The 20,288-nt window shown below is 50.5% G+C and overlaps 1 protein-coding gene across 4 annotated transcripts in view; it reads right to left on the minus strand.

Moving 5' to 3' along the window:
- cadm2b (cell adhesion molecule 2b) overlaps positions 1-20,288 on the minus strand; it is a 1,294,793-nt gene that overhangs the window by 32,954 nt on the left and 1,241,551 nt on the right. For all 4 annotated transcript variants that reach the window (XM_052015251.1, XM_052015250.1, XM_052015253.1 and 1 more), the window contains 2 exons: positions 14,239-14,409; positions 618-708 (listed from right to left, as the gene is read on the minus strand). In XM_052015251.1, coding sequence (XP_051871211.1) covers positions 618-708; positions 14,239-14,409 — 262 coding nt within the window. The remainder of the gene's footprint in view (positions 1-617; positions 709-14,238; positions 14,410-20,288) is intronic.

Below are 20,288 nucleotides of genomic sequence, written 5' to 3' on the forward strand. Positions count from 1 at the left end.
AGTCAATGCAAAACATACCTAAATTTAACAAAGCACAGGTTAATGTAAGGCTCCCTCTACACTGTCCCATCACACACTCCCAGGGCAGGGACAGTGAGATACAGAGTGAAGCTCCCTCTACACCGTCCCGTCACACACTCCCAGGGCAGGGACCATTAAATACAGAGTGAAGCTCCCTCTACACCGTCCCATCACACACTCCCAGGGCAGGGACAGTGAGATACAGAGTGAAGCTCCCTCTACACCGTCCCGTCACACACTCCCAGGGCAGGGACAGTTAGATACAGAGTGAAGCTCCCTCTACACTGTCCCGTCACACACTCCCAGGGCAGGGACAGTGAGATACAGAGTGAAGCTCCCTCTACACCGTCCCGTCACACACTCCCAGGGCAGGGACAGTTAGATACAGAGTGAAGCTCCCTCTACACCGTCCCGTCACACACTCCCAGGGCAGGGACAGTTAGATACAGAGTGAAGCTCCCTCTACACCGTCCCGTCACACACTCCCAGGGCAGGGACAGCACGGGTTAGATACAGAGTAAAAATGTTTGCAGACAGCCGTAGGAGCCCACCACACACAGCTCACCAACACCAACACCAACACAAGCTTCACTTACTCTGGGTTCCCAGTTGCTCGACACTCTAGTCTCAGCTCATCTCCCTCTCGTGCGAAGTTCCTGGAGAAATCGATCTTCACCGAAGGTACATCTGTAACACACCCAAAGATACAGAGATGACGTGTGGCGTACAGGATGAAGTGACTGTGTGGGCACTTGTGCCAAGAGTTGCCAGCCATTCCGGAGGGAAAATGCTGGTGTTTTCGGAACATGTGGAGGCTCTTCCCATTGGTGGAGCAGCGGAGAACTGGATGTCACAGATAAAACGAGTTAGGAGTGAGCGAGGCAGTGTGTGGTTGGAACCTGGAACCCACGGCTTTTGGTGTGGTGGGAGCAGGTTCCATTGTGGATCTCAGTGGTAAACAGGAGGAATGTTTGCAAGGCCGCAGAGAAGGAGCTGATCAGAATCAGGTTTATTATCACTGACATATGTTGTGAAATGTGTTGTTTCGCGGCAGCAGTACAGCGCAGGACATAAAGACATAAATATTACTACAAGTTAAAAAAATAAATATATAATGCAAAAGAGGAGTAACGAGGCAGTGTTCATGGACCGTTCAGAAATCTGATGGCGGAGGGGAAGAAGCTGTTCCTGAATCGTTGGGTGTGGGTCTTCAGGCTCCTGTACCTCCTCCCCGATGGCAGTAACGAGAAGAGGGCACGTCCCGGGTGGTGAGGGTCTTTAATGATGTGTGGAAGTGGATTGCTGCTCTTATAGAGAGCTGGCACAGAGACAATGGGCCAAACGGCCTCCTCCTGCGCTGTAACTATTCTACAGATCTAAACTTCAAGCTCAAGCATAGAGAGTTGGGTGGAGCCTGGAGAGAGTGTTGCTCTGCCAGGGCAGCTCCCCATCACCAGGCACCTTCAGACGTTTCGAGGCATGATTCAGAAGAGCTGGAGGGCTCTCGTCAGCCCTGGGGGCAAATATTCACCTTCATCCACCCTGCAAGAACAGGTGGTTTCACACTGCTGTGTGCAAAGGGATTACTGGTATTGGAATTGGTTTATTATTGTCACTGGTACCGAGGTCCAGTGAAAAACTTGTCTTGCAAACCGATCGTACAGGTCAATTCATTACACAGTGCAGTTACATTGAGTTAGTGGGGTAGTAAACGGCATTGGTAACCAGAAAGTGGGATAGGATTACACAGGCAAAAGTAAATGTTGTAGATTCTGTGCTGGAGCCGATTAAATTCGGTTCAGCCCCCATCATCTCATTGTTCCTGCAAACCGGGTGAGGGTGTGAGCTGATACGGGTGCAGTCAGGGAACCAGGGTGAGCAGGCAAAATAACTGGGACCTCCCTAACCAAACGGTGTGAGGAATGGGGAGAGGTGGGGGCAGGTTAATCTGGGTCAATTCAATGCTGAAGCAGGGAAGGGAAATAAAGAGAGGGAAAGAAAGACTGCACTGAGAGAGAGAGGGAGGGAGAGGGAGGGAGAGGGAGGGAGAGAGAGGGAGAGAGGGAGAGGGAGGGAGAGAGAGAGAGGGAGAGAGAGGGAGGGAGAGGGAGGGAGAGAGAGAGAGGGAGAGAGAGAGAGGGAGAGAGAGGGAGGGAGAGGGAGGGAGAGAGAGAGAGAGGGAGAGAGAGGGAGAGAGAGAGAGGGAGAGAGAGGGAGGGAGAGAGAGGGAGGGAGAGGGAGGGAGAGAGAGAGAGGGAGAGAGAGGGAGGGAGAGAGAGGGAGAGAGAGAGAGGGAGAGAGAGAGAGGGAGAGAGAGAGAGGGAGAGAGAGGGAGGGAGAGAGAGAGAGAGGGAGAGAGAGGGAGGGAGAGAGAGAGAGAGGGAGAGAGAGGGAGGGAGAGAGAGAGGGAGGGAGAGAGAGAGAGGGAGAGAGAGAGAGGGAGGGAGAGAGAGAGGGGGAGAGAGAGAGAGGGAGAGAGAGAGGGGGAGAGAGAGAGGGGGAGAGGGGGAGAGAGGAGGAAATGCAAGAAAAACGATTTTACGTTTAACATTTTTAAAATCCCTCAAAAATTTAAAACTGACGGATTGAGACTTCACACAGGTTCACTCATTAACAATTATCACACCATTAAAAGAGTAATAACACAAGTAATCACTAACCAAACATACTAACATTTCTAATTACCAACATTATTAATAGTTAACCATACTTTATCAAGTTGTTGAAAGGCTAATAACACGACTCATTGGTAACCAGTGTGAGGGAACAGGAGGTCACACTGCACTGGGTGGCTCACCAGCATCTTGCATACTGATCTTCATTTCATTTACAACTTCTGTTGATCTAGATGACAATCTTTGTTCTGGGGAGTGGAACACATTCAGATTGAAGCTCCCTCTACACCGTCCCGTCACACACTCCCAGGGCAGGGACAGTTAGATACAGAGTGAAGCTCCCTCTACACTGTCCCGTCACACACTCCCAGGGCAGGGACAGTTAGATACAGAGTGAAGCTCCCTCTGCACCGTCCCATCACACACTCCCAGGGCAGGGACAGTTAGATACAGAGTGAAGCTCCCTCTACACCGTCCCGTCACACACTCCCAGGGCAGGGACAGTTAGATACAGAGTGAAGCTCCCTCTACACCGTCCCGTCACACACTCCCAGGGCAGGGACAGTTAGATACAGAGTGAAGCTCCCTCTACACCGTCCCGTCACACACTCCCAGGGCAGGGACAGTTAGATACAGAGTGAAGCTCCCTCTACACCGTCCCATCACACACTCCCAGGGCAGGGACAGTTAGATACAGAGTGAAGCTCCCTCTGCACCGTCCCATCACACACTCCCAGGGTGGGGACAGCACGGGTTAGATGGAGAATCTCAGAATCATTACAGCAGGGAAGGAGGCTATTTGGCCCACTTGATTCATACTGGCTTTATGGAAGAGCAATCCAGCTCGCCCCGCTCCCTGATACACTCCCCGTAGATATGTAAACTCTTTCCTTTCAGATATTGATCCTGCTCCCTTTTGAACTTTCCCTCCACTACTGTCCCTGGCCAGACGTCCAGGTCCAACCCCCACTGGAAGGTGTTTCTCCTCGACGCTTTGGTTCTTCCATTGATCATGTTCATTCCATGTCCCCGGTCCTTGATCCCTCCACCAATGGGAATAGCTTCTCTCATCGACCCTTCACGGTTTCTGCTAATCCCTGTCAGATCCTCTGGTAACCTCCTCCGTTCCAAGAAGTACGCCCACTTCTCCAGACCGTCCACACAACTGAAGGCCCTCGTTCCTGGAATCAGTCGGTATTCCCCATCGCTCTCCTATTCTGACCTCTCTGCACTGCTCCACCGAGGCCCGACACAAGCACCTCATCTTCTGCCTGGGCACATTGCAGCCTGCAGGATTCAACATCCAACTCTCCAACCTCAGGTAACTCACGTCTGTCTGAGAACTGACAATTCTCCCCGTTATCTGTCTGTGACTTTGGCTTCACCATACTCTCTCCATTAGTGCAGCCTGACTTTACAAGACGTTGGTGAGGGCACATTCGAAGTCCTGCATAAGGGAAGGATGTCATTAAACTGGAAAGAATACAAAAAAGATTTAAAAGGATGTTACCGGCACTGGAGGGCCAAAGTTATAAAGACAGACTGGACAGGCTGGGATTGTTTCCCCTGGATTGAAGGAGGCTGAGGGGTGACCTGATAGAGGTTTATAAAATCATGAGGGGCATAGGTAAGGTGGAGGGTCACAGTCTTTTATCCAGGGTGGGGGAGTCTAAAACTAGAAGGCACAGGTTTTAAGTGAGAGGGGAAAGATTGAAAGGGGACCTGAGGGGCAACCTTTTCACACAGAGGGTGGTGGGGATGTGGAACGAGCTGCCAGAGGAGGTAGTAGAGGCCAGTACAGTTACGACATTTATAAGACACTTGGACAGGTACACGGATAGGGAAGGATGAGAGGTTTATGGGGCAAATACAGGTGAATGGGACTAGCCTAGGAAGGCAACTTAGTCGGCATGAACGAATTGAGCCGAAGGGCTTGTTTTTTGTGCTGTTTGACTCTGTGACTTGCTGGGCATGTCTGCTATTGCAGACAGAGAATCATAATCTGCCTCTTGCAGCTGCTGTGAACCCATCTGGTCTCCCCCTATCAGAGATATTTCTTTACAGACACAAGAGACTGCAGATGCTGGAATCTGGAGCAACACAGAAGGCACTGGAGGATCTCAGCGGGTCGGGCAGCGTCCATGGAGGGAAACGGACAGTCGACGTTTCGGGTCGAGACCCTTCATCTGGACTGCTAGTTCCCTTGTTCTATTCATCCCTCATTCACCATCTCTGCCACTGAAAACTAACGTGTTTTCTTTCTTTCCCAGTTCTGAGGAAGACACCTTGACCTGGAACATTAACTCTGTTACTCTCTCTTCAGATGCTGAGTGTTTCCAGCATGTTCTGTTTCTGTACCATTTTGGTCAACGTCTTCTGCACCATCTCTAGAGCCTTCACATCCTTGCCGGGGGTGGTGCCCTGATCTGAACACAATGCTGTGGCTGAACCGATGTTTTATAAAGGTTCACCATGACTCCTTTGTTCTTGTACTTTTTGTCTCTATTTGTGAGGTTAAGGAATCCATGTGGTTTATAAACTATCTTCTCAACTTACCCTGCTACTTTCGTGAACCATGCCCAGATAACTCCAGGTCTCTGCTCTGGTTCCCCTGCCACAATTGCCCTCTCTAGGTTATACGGTGTCTTCCCATTCTACCTCCTGAAATGTAACATTCCTCAGCATTAAGTTGCATCCACCACCTTTCTGCCCATTCCTCCTCCTTGAAGTCCATGAGCAACCCTCCCACAGGCCAGGACACCTTGATGTTTGTGTCATTTTGTGCTACGGGTGACTAAAGTGGACAAGAGTGACCTTGGTCCTGGGCTGCAGGGAGAGCAAGGGTGTAGGAACCTGCTCACCGTTGGGAATGAGGTTAACACCCTGAGAGTGGCCAGGTCTGACTCACGGCCTCATTTACCCTGTGACTTCACATCTGCCCCCATGACTGATAACCACAGGACAGAACGGAGCTGAGTTTCCAAAGGGCCAGAGGGGAGAGCGTGAGGCACATTAGCAGGGTTGTGGTGACCTACAACATGCTGTCCAGAGTGCGGTAAAAGCGGATTCCGTTGACAGCTGGGCACCGACTCCTGGGAAGCTGAACGACTCCGGGGAAAGAGCAGGAAGTGGGACTGATCAAAGCTCTGCTCCAAAGAGCTAGTCTAGGCTAATGGGTGAATGGCCTTGTCCTCAAAAGTAAAGATTCTCACAATCTGTGATTCTAACCCAATGATGGATAATAGCGATGTAATTACCAACAACTCAGTGAGGGGTGAAATTACCATAAACTCAGGATCTAATTAATTACAATTAACTTATTGGTAGATGCAAATAACCTGATGGATATAATTGTCAGTAACTCAGTGATAGATATAATTACCATTGAATCTTTGCTGGATATAATTACCATAACCCTTTGATAAATATATTTATTATTAACTCAATGCTGGATATAATTACCAGTAACACTGCCGTGCACAAATATTGTGAATTCACTGATGGATCCAACTCCTTTTAACTCACTTATCAAGCAGCCTGGAGATTGCGGATGTGCTCCATTCACACACTGAGAGCAGTGAATTGTGGATAGAACTCCCAGATTCCTGACACAGAAGGTGTCTGTTTCACCCACTGAGCCCACGCTGTCTGGAAGAGAACCATCCACCTCACCCCCCTTCCCAGCTGTGGTCCTGCACACAGTGGATCTGCAAGTGGTTGTCCCACATGGGGAGGGTTCCTGATCCCATCACCCTCTCAGAGAGGGTGTTCAGGAAACCCGCCCACCTCTGGTGGGAATCCCTTTCTCTTTAACCCTCCTCCAATTACACTTTAATCCCAACAAGTATGAGGTGATGCATTTTGGGAAGTTAAATCGGGGTAGGACATACACAGTAAACAGTCGGGCACTAAGGAATAGCACAGAACAGGCCCTTCGGCCCACAATGTTGTGCCGACATAGCTAATCCTTTCTACCTACAGAAAGCCCATATTCCTAATGTTGATAAACAGAGAGACCTTGTGATTCGAGTCCAATGTTCCCTGAAAGTGGCAAGGCGTTGGTGGAGAAGGCGTACGGCAGACTTGTCTCCATAGGTCGGGGCATGGAATATAAAAGCTGAAACATTATGTTGCAACTTTACCAGACACTGGTTAGGCCGCACTTGGAGGACTGTGTGCAGTTCTGGTCACCACACTACAGGAAGGATGTGGCTGCGCTGGAGAGAGTGCAGAAGAGATTCCCCAGGATGTTGCCTGGATTGGAGAACGTTAGTTCTGGGGAGAGATTGGACAGGTTGGGACTGTTTTCCCTGGAGCGAAGGAGGCTGAGGGCTGACCTGACAGAAATATATAAGATTATGAGAGACAGAGGTAGGGTAGCAAGTCAGAGTCGTTTTCCCATAGCGGAGTAGAAAAACAAGAGGGTGCAGTGGGTGAGAGGAAGGAGCTTTAAAGTATTTTCCACAGAGTGGGTGATATCTGCAACTCGCTGCCAGAGGAGGTGGTGGGGTCAGGTACACGCACTATGTTTAAGAGACAGTTAGACATTCTGTTAAGTAGACAAGGCGTGGTAGGATACGGTCCTAATGCAAGTAAATGGGATCAGTGTAGATGGGAGAAAGGTCAGCATGGATGTGGTGGGCCGAAGGGCCTGTTTCTGTGCTGTCTCGCTCTGGGACTATGACCCTGTCTGCAGCACTGGTGGCTTCCACCTATCTCCCACAATTGCCTCACACCAATAAACCCCCCTTTATTGGGGAGAACACCACCCGAGCCCACCCAACAGCTTCACAATGAGCGGCGGGAAGGGTGAGCAGCTTCACGTTCCTGGGCATCGACATCCCAGATGAGCTATCCAGGGCCCAACATGTTGATGCCTTCAGGAAGAGGGCACGCCAGGCCGGGACTGAACCCGGGTCCCTGGAACGGTCAGGCAGCAGCACTACCCGCTGTGAGACCTGGAAGCAGAACTCTTCCTCTGCTCCCGCGGTGAAGGCAAGGCAAGGAGTTGGAGCAGGCGGCCTCGCTGCAGGCCAGTAACTCCCTTCCTCCAGACCACGTACGGGCCCACTCGTTTGATCAGATGGAGGATGGGGGTTAGTAGTGGACAGAGGGGACTTGGGAACCATCTGAGGCTGGATCGGATGACCAGTGGGGGTCAGTATGTGTGTGTGTGGGACCCGTTCCCCAGTGAGGGTCAGTGTGTGTGTGGGACCCGTCCCCCAGTGAGGGTCAGTGTGTGTGTGTGTGGGACCCATCCCCCAGTGAGGGTCAGTGTGTGTGTGTGTGTGTGTGTGTGAGACCCGTCCCCCAGTGAGGGTCAGTGTGTGTGTGGGACCCGTCCCCCAGTGAGGGTCAGTGTGTGTGTGAGACCCGTCCCCCAGTGAGGGTCAGTGTGTGTGTGGGACCCGTCCCCCAGTGACGGTCAGTGTGTGTGTGTGTGTGTGTGTGTGTGTGTGTGTGAGACCCGTCCCCCAGTGAGGGTCAGTGTGTGTGTGTGTGTGTGTGTGTGAGACCCGTCCCCCAGTGAGGGTCAGTGTGTGTGTGTGTGTGTGTGTGTGAGACCCGTCCCCCAGTGAGGGTCAGTGTGTGTGTGTGTGAGACCCGTCCCCCAGTGAGGGTCAGTGTGTGTGTGTGTGTGTGTGTGTGTGTGTGTGTGTGTGTGTGCGCGCGCGTGTGTGCGTGTGGGACCCGTCCCCCAGTGAGGGTCAGTGTGTGTGTGTGTGTGTGCGCGTGTGTGCGTGTGGGACCCGTCCCCCAGTGAGGGTCAGTGTGTGTGTGTGTGTGTGTGTGTGTGTGTGCGTATACAAACAGTGCAAGGTGATTTCAGGGTCAGACGTGGAACCGGCAGGGACGGGCACCTGGATTTCAAGCATTGCCTCGGACTGCGTGTGTGCGTGCGTGCGTGCGTGGGACCTGTCCCCCAGTGAGAACCGATGCCATTGGGGAACGTTGTGGAATATTTGAACAGGGAGACCAGCGACGGTTGCACTGCAGTGTGGAAAAGGTGAGTGTGTAACGGAGATCACAGTTCTGAAATCAGACTAAGGACTGGGGAACTGGAGCAGAATACTCAATGTAATGGGAAATATTTCAGCTCAGAGAAAGGGATTAAGGAATGGATTAAATACTGGATAATTAGAAATAAATTTAAGTATGGATTATAAAGATGGATTCCTGAGAGGCAAGAATCAATAGGAATGTAACTGGAGGAGAGGTGATTGTTCTGTTAACAAGTTGCCGTGACTGGACATTAATATACAAACAGTGCAAGGTGATTTCAGGGTCAGACGTGGAACCGGCAGGGACGGGCACCTGGATTTCAAGCATTGCCTCGGACTGGGCAGAGGAGAGGCACAGGGAGCATTCACAGGGAGGATTCACAGGGAGTATACACAGGGAGTATACACAGGGAGTATACACAGGGAGCATTCACAGGGAGCATTCACAGGGAGCATTCACAGGGAGTATACACAGGGAGTATACACAGGGAGCATTCACAGGGAGCATTCACAGGGAGGATTCACAGGGAGTATACACAGGGAGTATACACAGGGAGTATACACAGGGAGGATTCACAGGGAGGATTCACAGGGAGGATTCACAGGGAGGATTCACAGGGAGGATTCACAGGGAGGATTCACAGGGAGGATTCACAGGGAGTATACACAGGGAGGATTCACAGGGAGGATTCACAGGGAGGATTCACAGGGAGGATTCACAGGGAGGAGTCTGGAGTTGGACTGAAATTCTGTGGGATCACTGACGACACACCACACGTGGCAATGGGCAGGGAGAGGGAGGGAGAGGGAGGGACGGTGAGGAGGAGAGGTACTGAGGGAAGTTCAGGAGGGTCACTGAGGTTTGGGAGGGGCAGGATATGCCGTGGGGACAGAGCAGGGATAAAGGTGACAGGAGGGTCTGAGGTTTGAAGGTGTGGGAGTACACAGGGTGTGAGGACAGCTCCTGGCCCCAAACCAGTGTCCCAACAGGAGATTATGCCTCAATAAAGTCCTGGGTCAGACGTCAGACCCCACGGGGGCCCTGGGTCATTTGATATGGATTTATTGACAAACTCACTGGAATGTCAGTGCTGCTCGGAAGGTTAAGTAACTCTGTGGGTTTGATAAACCTGGTCCACCTTGTCACGAGATGAGGAGACCGGGGGTGGGGGGGGTGGGGTTGGTGGGGGTTAGGGGAGTGGCTGCTGGGAGGGTACAGCCGTGTTCCCTGGTCAGGACAAGCCCAGCAGGTAATTTGTCGGCTCTGGTGGAACACAAAACAATGCAGAGGCACTTCTCCCACAAAGCCTCAGAATTCTACAACGATCCCTGAGAAAGGACGTTGGGAGTCGATTGAAGTGTCCGAGACTGAGGTCCACGGGTTTCTCCTGCTATCACCGGGTTTGGGTTAAAGGTGGGTAAATGGCTTATCCCTGCTGCCTGCCTTACATAAAGGAACAACATCAGCTATCTCCCAGCCTTCCGGTACCTCGTCTGTGGCTAATGATCTCCGGCGGGGACCTCCCTAGGGACATCAACCCTTATGTGACATCTAACACCTCCTCCTTCTTAATACTGACCCGCTCCACGTACCCCTCCCTGAACTTGCTCTTCCATGTTCTCCTTGGTGAATACTGATGAGAAGTATTCATTTATCACCTCACCCACATCTCCTGGCTCCACACATAGATTGCCCCTTAGTCCCTCAGGGGACCCACTCTTTCCCTGGCTACCCTCTAGCTCTGATATACTTAGGGAATATCTTGGGATTCTCTTTAATCTTACTTACCTGGAACATTTCATGGCCCCGTTTTGCCTTCTGCATTTCTTTCTCTCCCACATGCTCTGTATTGCTCAAGAGTTTCCCTCGTTCCCAGTTATCTGCACCTGCCATGTAATTTCCTTTTATTTCCCTGATCAAACATAGAACATAGAACAGTCCAGCACCGGACAGGCCATTCGGCCCGCGATGTTGTGCCGGTCTTGATGCCGGTTTACACTAAATGTCCTCCTCCTGTGGATCATCCACATCCCTCCATTCCCTCCATATTCATGTGTCTAACTAAAAGCCTCTGCCTGCTTCCACTGCACCCCTGGGAACCCACTCCAGGCACCTCCCACTCTCTGCGTAAAAACTTGCCCCTCATGTTGCCTTTAAACTTCCCCCTCTAACCTCAAAAGCACGTCCTCTGGTGTGTGACATTCCTACCCTGGGGAACAGACTCTGACTGTCTACCCTATCTGTGCTTCTCATAATTTTATAAACCTCCATCAGGTCTCCCCTCCGCCTCTGACGCTCAAGGGAGAACAACCCAAGTTTGTCCAACCTCTCCTTAGCTCACGCTCTCTAATCCAGGCAGCATCCTGGTGAACCTCTTCTGCACCCTCTCCACAGTCTCCACACCCTTCCTGTAACGGGGCGACCAGAACTGCACACAACACTCCAAGTGCGGTCTGACGGAAGTTTTATATAACTGCAGCGTGACTCCCTTACTATTCTACTCAACACCCCTACCCCTGCCACACGCCGCCTTCACCACCTTATCCACTGTGTAGCCACTTTCAGTGAACTATGGACCTGAACCCCAAGATCCCTCTGTACCTCAATGCTAGTAAGAGGCCCACCTTTAACTGTGTACTTTCTCCTTTCAGTTCACTTCCCAAAGTACAACACCTCACACTCGCCCAGATTAAACTCCATCTGCCACTTCTCTGCCCATAGCTGTAGCTGATCTATATTCCACTGCATTCTTTGTTAGTCCTTTACACTGTCTGCAACTCCACCAATCTTGGTGTCACCTGAAATGTTGCTAATCCACTGATCCACATTTTCACCCAGATCATTGATATACAGTATGTCACAAACAAAAGAGGTCCAAGCACCGATCCTTGCGGAACACCACTGGTCATGGACCTCCAGCCAGAATAACAGCCTTCCACCCCTACTCTCTGTCTTCTATGGGCAAACCAGTTCAGAATCCAAACTTGCAATTCACCCTGGATCCCATGCATCTTTATCTTCTCAATCAACCTACCATGGGGGACCTTATCAAATGCCTTACTAAATTATATGTAGATAATATCCACTGCCTTACCCTCATCAAGCTCCTTTGTCACCTCCTCAAAAATCCCAATCAAGTTTGTAAGGCACGACCTGCCCCGCACAAAGCCATGCTGACTGTCCCTAAGCAGGCCGTGCCTTTCCAAATGGGCATAAATCCTATCCCTCAGTATTCTCTCCAATAGCTTCCCTACCACTGACATGAGGCTCACTGGCCTATAATTACCTGGATTATCCCTATTTCCCTTCTTGAACAAAGGCACAACATTTGCTACTCTCCATTCCTCCAGGACCTCGCCTGTTGCTAGTGAGGTCACAAACCTTCAATATCCTTTGTCATCAAAGGTTCCCTAATCTTGCCATCTTTGCCTTTCATCCTGTCTTGAACTCTGACTAACTCTCTTTTAAAAGACTCCCACTTGTCAGATGTCATTTTACCCACAAGTGTCTGCTCCCAATCTACTTTCACCAGGTCCTCTCTTGCGCTCCCGAAATTAAGATTTCCCCCAATTTAGGACAACTTGAGGGCAAACCTTTTCTCCAGATGAGACTAGATGAAGGGTCTCAAACTGAAATGTCAACTGCCCATTTCCCTCCACAGATGCTGCCTGACCCGCTGAGTTCCTGCAGCATCTCGGATCTTGCTCCAGATCCCAGCATCTGCAGTCTCTCCTGTCTCCAATCTTATCTCTTTCTATAACTACCTTGCAACTAACAGAATTATGGTCACAGCTCCCAAAGTGCTTCCCCCACCGACACTTCCATCACTTGTCCAGTTTCATTTCCTCAGACCGAGCACTATCCAGTATCTACTGGGACTCTCTACATATTGTCTCAAAGTTCTCTTGGACACGCTTAACAAAGTTCACCCCATCTAAGCCCCTTGCACCGAGGCAATCCCAGTCAATACTGGGAAGGTTAAAAGTTCTATAACCCTTTGGTCTTGCGGCTTTCTGTGATTTGCGTATGTACCTGTTCCTCTAATTCTCGCTGACTATAGGGAGGCCTACAGCATAACCCCAACAAAGTGATCGCCCCTCCCTCATTCCTAAATCCACCCACGTGATATCACAGCAGTATGCCGTGAGGATATCCTGGAGGATTCATCCATGAACCATCGCCACACACTGTGATGTTCTCCCTCATCAGTAGCAGTATTCCTCGTCCTCTTCTGCATCCCTGCCTGTCATGTCTGAAACTCCTGTAGCCCAGAGCATTAGGCTGCCTATCACTGTCCTTCCCTCCACTACATTTCCACGATCCCAATACTCTACCTGCTGATCTGTGCTCTGACTTACCCGCGAGGCTCCTAGCATTAAAGGAACTGCAGTTGAACCTGCCACCCCTGGTTTTTCATTGCACCCGTGCACACATGGACTTGTGCAGATGGCAATAAGCTTGACTTTGATTTTGATATTCATAGAGTCACAGAGTAATACAGCATGGAAACAGGCCCTTCGGCCCAACTGGTCCATGCTGACCATGGCATCCTCCTGGCAGGTCCCAGTTGCCTGTGTTTGGCCCATAACCCTCCAAGCCCCTCCCCTCCACGTACCTACCTAAAAGCCTCTTAAATGTTGCAATTGTACCCACCTCGACCACTTCCTGTGGCAGCTCATTCCAGGTACTCACCACCCTCTGTGGAAAGAAGTTACCTCTCAGGTCTCTTTTAAATCCATCCCCTCTTATTTTGTGTCTGTGCCCTCTAGTTATGGACTCCCCAACCCTGGGGAAAAGACTATGACGTCCACCTTATCCATACCCGTCATGACCTTATAACCTTCTATGAGGTCACCCCTCATTCTGCTACACTCCAAGGAATGAAGATCCAGTGTGACCAACCCCTCCCTATAACTCAGGCCCTCCAGTCCAGCCAACATCCTCGTAAATCTCTTCTGCACCCTCTGCAGCTTGACAAGGTCTTTCCGAAAACAGGGTGACCAAAACTGTCCACAGTGCTCCAAGTGCAGCTTCACCAATAACTTGTACAACTGCAACACCATGTCCCTACTCCTAAACTCAATGCCCTGACTGATGAAGGCTGGCATGCTAAGCGCCTCCTTCACCACCCTGTCTACCAGTGATGCTACTTCCAGTGAACTGTGCACGTGTCCTTCCAGTTCCCTCTGTTCCACAACACTCATCACCCGACCTACCCTTCTACTTCTCCGCTCACCAGCACGTGGCACAGGGAGTAATCCTGAGGTTAAAGCCCCAGAGGTCCTGATTTTTCACCTCCATCCAAACCCCAAACTCACTTTGCCAGCCCCCATCCCTCTTCCGACCTGTTGCAAGTACCACATGTACTACGACCTCTGGATGTTCTCCATCCCTCCTGCCTGACCTGCTGAGTGTTTCTGGACATGTGGACCTTGTTCCTCCAGACCTCTTTGCCCCTTGGAGCAGAGCTCTGGGCTCTAACCGGTGTTTGAAAACTGTTATTTTTTTTCCTCTGGGAGTGGCACTGGAAATACAGGCTGGAGACAGGAAGGGAAAGCACAGTGGGTGTAGCTGAGGCTGAAGAAGTTCTTGTACTCACACTGAATGTCCAGGACTTGTGTGGCGACCTGTGGGGAAGATCTGAGTGATTCGTGGTCCACACTGCATCTCACAGTTACACCATCGTCGTCTCGATCCACTTGAAGCCTCAGGGTGCTGCGGACTGTGAAGGTCTTGCCATTGGAGTCAGACTCTTTTGTAAAGGGTATATCTGGAACAGAAGGATCAGACAGTCATTTACAGTCCTCCTCCCAAAAGGGGTTGAAGAGCTACAGGCAATGTATGACCATAATTTCACCCCTTCCCACACTGGCCAATGGATGACAACAACAGAGGCCATGAAGGCGTCCCTGCTGGTTTCATTTTCCCAGCTGTACAAAACTTCAGTGAATTACAGAATGCCACCAACAACTCAGCACAGCTCCTGTAAACCGCTGGGAGTCAGACAGGCCAGATCCAGACTAAAGCTTACACAGGACTCCAGTAAGGGCAGAGACAGCACGGGTTAGATACAGAGTGAAGCTCCCTCTACACCGTCCCGTCACACACTCCCAGGGCAGGGACAGTTAGATACAGAGTGAAGCTCCCTCTGCACCGTCCCGTCACACACTCCCAGGGCAGGGACAGTTAGATACAGAGTGAAGCTCCCTCTGCACCGTCCCGTCACACACTCCCAGGGCAGGGACAGTTAGATACAGAGTGAAGCTCCCTCTACACCGTCCCGTCACACACTCGCAGGGCAGGGACAGTTAGATACAGAGTGAAGCTCCCTCTGCACCGTCCCGTCACACACTCCCAGGGCAGGGACAGTTAGATACAGAGTGAAGCTCCCTCTACACCGTCCCGTCACACACTCCCAGGGCAGGGACAGTTAGATACAGAGTGAAGCTCCCTCTACACCGTCCCGTCACACACTCGCAGGGCAGGGACTGCACGGGTTAGATACAGAGTAAAAAACTCCACACAGATAGCAGAATCAGTGTTGGATCGGGGTCCGGGCAGCTGTGAAGCATCAGCTTCACAAACTGCACCATCTCACAATCACCCACTTGTGTCAGGAACAGACCAGTGGGTTAACCATGTGTGGGTGGGAGGGGTGATTGGGGGGGGGGATGGACAGGTTGGGTGACCAATGGCGAAGGGACAGGATGTGATGTAATGAAACCTCCAGGAAGGGGCCCAGACACAGCTGGGTGAAGTTAAATGATGGGCCCGCTGACGAGCCCCTGTGTGCTTGACACAGGCCTGGAAGGAGAAGCCCCTGCCCAGAGCCAATGGAGTCACGTCCTTCCATAATAAACCTCAGGCAAAGCATTGCCTGTCCCTGTGCTTCTCTGTCCCACTGCCACTCCCACCTGTCCGTCTGAGACAGAATCTTGTTTCAATAGGGACAGCCCTCACCCTTCCATAACCCGGCCTGATCAACCTGCCCTCATACATCAACCCTTTCGTGCCGGCAGCCCAGCACTGCCCCCCGTATAAGTGCTGTGGGCAGTGAGGGAGGTGGGGGGGTGTTGGGCTCTAGAAGCAGCAGGAGCCATGGTAAGTTGTGTGCCCTCACTTGATGCAGGCCTGTGGCTGGTCCATTGACACCAGGCCAATGACTTGAACGTCAAGGTTGCCAATGGCAATTGGTTATTGGTTTACAGTTGTCACATGGACCAAGATACAGGGAAAAGCTTTTGTCTGTGTGCCATCCAGACAGATCATGCCGTACATCAGTACATTGAGGGAGTACAGAAGGAAGTAAAACAGAACGCAGAGTAAAGTGTCACAGCTACAGAGAGAGTGCAGTGCAGGCAGACAATAAGGTGCAAGGTCATAATGAGGTAGATTGGGAGATCAGGATTTCATCTTTAACATACAAGATGTCCGTTCAATAGTCTTATAACAGTGGGATAGAAGCTGTCCTTGAGCCTGGTGGTACGTGCTTTCAGGCTTTTGTACCATCTGCCCGATGGGAGGGGGGAGAAGAGAGAATGTCTGGGGTGGGTGGGGTCTTTGATTACGCTGGCTGCTTTACCAAGGCAGCGAGAAGTGTAGACAGAGTCCATGGAGGGGAGGCTGGTTTGCAGTTTCAGGACTGGTTCATTTGACCGGCTTCACACCAAACAGGAGAACCAGGTAACTAATGAGTTTTGCAGGCAGAATCTTAACTGATCTGGATAATATTTGCTGAAATTGGGTGTTACAGTGTATTAAAGACCCGGCCAAGTGAAAAATCATTTAATTATAAACATTATGCAGACGATACACAGATAATGATAGGATTTCTGGTTTACGAAAGACTCCAGGAATGATGCACATCCTGTCACACACAGGCAGTTAAAATAAAGCCAGTTTCATCTGCTCTAAAGCTCTTGTGAAATTGTCCTTGGTTACAGAGAGAGCGCGAACAGTAATCCTGTCACCAGTGTAATGGAACTCTGGAACAATATTAGTGTTCAGACAGCTCTTGTAAATTCTCCCAACATTAACCATATCCACGACAGGGGAAATAACTAAAGAACCACAAATTGTGAAAGTATTTCAAATGGCACATGATGAAAGTGGGGAGTGAGCGGTGAACATTACACAATTGGCACCCTTCTCTAATCCCCTTGTAACAATCCAGCAATGGCTGGTCCTGTGACTCAGTCAGGCACAAGCCACTGCTCCCCAGCGATGGATTAGCCTCGGGTTAGTGAGCGGAGTCACCTCACGTGACTGCCAGCGAGGAGAACCCTCTGTCCTCTGGTGGAGCTTGTTGGCCAGCTGCCAGTGTGGGGCTCTGTCCGTACTAGCTGCGGATCATGGAGTGACAGGGTACAGAGAGCCGAGCCCTGCTTCAGCCTCTGAGTCTGACTGGGAGCTAAAGGTCAGGGAGGGTGTCTAACGTGCAGGAGCGACCTCTCCTCCCCCAGCTTGCATTTGTGCAGCTTCCTCGGCAGCCAAGTGCTCTCAGGAGCTGTGCAATGCAGTGTCAGTCAAAACGGACTCAAGTAGAGGTCCTTATATCTCTTTGGTCAACTGCAGTACTGACCACCACACTACGGAAAGGACGTGGTTGTATTGGAGAGAGTGCAGAGGAGATTTCACCAGCGTGTTGCCTGGATTTAAAAGACATTTGGACAGGTTCATGGGTAGGAAAGGATGAGAGGGATATGGGCCAAATGCAGGCAAATGGGACTGGCTCAGGCAGGCACCTTGGTCGGTATGGACAAGTTGGGTTGAAGAGCCTGTTTCTATGCTATGACTCTGTGATTTGGAGGAGTTTATTCTGGCGAGAGATTGGACGGGCTGGGACTGTTTTCCCTGGAGCAAAGGAGGCTGAGGGCTGACCCGAGCGAGGTGTATAAGTACAGAGACGGTAGATGGTCAGTCTTCCTCCCAGGGCAGGGATATCAAGAACAGGAGGGCACAGGTTTAAGGTGAGAGGAAGGAGTTTTAAACATAGAACATTACAGCACAGTACAGGCCCTTCGGCCCACGATGTTGTGCCGACATTTTATCCTGCTCTAAGATCTATCTAACCCTTCCCTCCCACATAGCTCCCCATTTCTCTATCATTCATGTGTCGATCTAAGAGTCTCTTAAATGTCCCTAATGTATCTGCCCCCATAACCTCTGCCGGCAGTGCGTTCCACACACCCACCGTTCTCTGTGTAAAAGATGTACCCCTGACATCCCCCTTATATCTTCCTCCAATCACCTTAAAATTATGCCCCCTTGTGTTAGCCATTGTCGCCCTGGGAAAAAGTCTCTGACTGTCCACTCGATCTACGCCTCTTATCATCTTGTACACCTCTATCAAGTCACCTCTCATCCTCCTTCTCTCCAAAGAGAAAAGCCCCAGCTCGCTCAACCTATCCTCATAAGACATGCTCTCCAATCCAGGCAGCATCCTGGTAAATCTTCTCTGCACCCACTCCAAAGCTTCCACAACCTTCCTATAATGAGGCAACCAGCACTGAACACAATACTCCAAGTGCGGTCTGACCAGAGTTCTATAGAGCTGCAATATTACCTGGCGGCTTTTGAACTCAATACCCCGACTAGTGAAGGCCAACACTCCATACGCCTTCTTAACAACCCTATCGACCTGCATGGCAACCTTGAGGGATCTACGGACGTGGACCCCAAGATCCTTCTGTTCCTCCACACTGCTGAGAGTCCTGCCATTAACTTTGTATTCTGCCTTCAAATTCAATCTTCCAAAGTGTATCACTTCATGCTTTCCAGGTTGAATTCTATCTGCCACTTCTCAGCCCAGCTCTGCATCCTATCAATGTCCTGTTGTAATCTACAGCAACCTTCTACACTATCCACAACACCATCATCTGTAAACTTACTAACCCACCCTTTCACATCCTCATCCAAGTCATTTATAAAAATCACAAAGAGCAGGGGTCCCAGAACAGATCCCTGCGGAACACCACTGGTCACCGACCTCCAGGCAGAATACACGCCATCTACCACCACCCTCTGTCTTCTGTGGGCGAGCCAATTCTGAATCCACACAGCCCAGTTTCCCTGGATCCCATTTCTTCTGACTTTCTGAATGAGCCTTCCATGAGGAACCTTATCAAACACCTTACTGAAATCCATGTACACCACATCCACTGCTCTACCTTCATCAATGTGCTTTGTCACATCCTCAAAGAATTCACTCAGGCTCGTGAGGCACGACCTGCTCCTCACAAATCCATGCTGACTGTCCCTAATCAGCCTATGCTTCTCCAAATGCCAATAAATCCTGTCCCTAAGAATCTTCTCCAGTAATTTGCCCACCACTGAAGTAAGACTCACTGGTCTGTAATTCCCAGGGTTATCCCTACTCCCTTTCTTAAACAAAGGAACAGCATTTGCCACCCTCTAATCATCTGGCACTACTCATGCGGCCAGTGAGGATGCAAATATCATTGCCAAAGGCGCAGCAATCTCTTCCCTCACTTCCCCTAAAACCTTGGATATATCCCATCCGGCACTGGTAATTTATCCATCCTAATGTTTTCCAATAGTTCCAGCACATCCTCTTTCCTCACGTCGACATGCCCTAGCGTATGTCTGTCGTACACCATCCTCACAAACGTCAGGGTCTCTCTCTCTGGTGAATACTGAAGCAAAGTATTCATTAAGGACCTCCCCTACCTCTTCCGACTACAGGCACCTTTCCTCTTTTATCTCTGATCGGTCCTGCCCTCACTCTAGTCATCCTCCTGTTCTTCACATATGTGTGGAATGCCTTGGGGTTTTCCTTGATCCTACTCACCAATGACTTCTCATGCCCTCTTCTCGTTCTCCTAAGTCCATTCTAAGCTCCCTCCTGGCTGCCTTGTAACTCTCCAGAGCCCTGTCTGAGCCTTGCTTTCTGAAACTCAGCTAAGTTTCTTTCTTCCTCTTGACAAGATATTCTACATCTCTTGTCAACCCCGGTTCCTTCACTCTACAATCCTTACCTTGCCTCAGTGAGACACAGCTATCCAGAACCCCATGCAAATGTTCCTCAAACAATCTCCACATTTCCGCTCTGCACTTCCCCAAGAACATCTGTTCCCAATTTACGCTCCCAAGTTCCTGCCTAAGAGCATCATAATTCCCCCTCCCCTAGTTAAATACTTTCCCATATCGTCTGCTCCAATCCCTCTCCAAGGCTATGGTAAAGGTCAAGGAGTTATGGTCACTGTCCCCAAAATGTTCTCCCACCGAGAGATCTGAAACCTGATCAGGCTCATTGCCTACTACCATGTCCAGTACAGCCTCTCCTCCCGTCGGCCTGTCCACATACTGTATCGGGAATCCTTCCCCATCTATCTGCCCTATCTATCCCATTTACAACTAAGGAGTTGCCAATCAATATTAGGCAAGTTGAAATCACCCATGACAACAACACTGTTATTTTTGCACCTCTCCAAAATCTGCCTCCCGATCTGCTCCTCAGTGTCTCTGCTGCTATTCGGGGGTCAGTAGAATACTCCCATTGAGTGATCGCTCCCTTCCTGATTCTGACTTCCACCCACACAGACTCGGTGGACGATCCCACCGGGACATCCTCCCTTTCTACAGCTGTGACACTGTCCCTGATCAGCAAAGCCACTCCCCACCTCTTTT

This window comes from Pristis pectinata, chromosome 4, assembly GCF_009764475.1.
Source record: "Pristis pectinata isolate sPriPec2 chromosome 4, sPriPec2.1.pri, whole genome shotgun sequence".
NCBI classification, from domain to species: Eukaryota; Metazoa; Chordata; class Chondrichthyes; order Rhinopristiformes; family Pristidae; genus Pristis; species Pristis pectinata.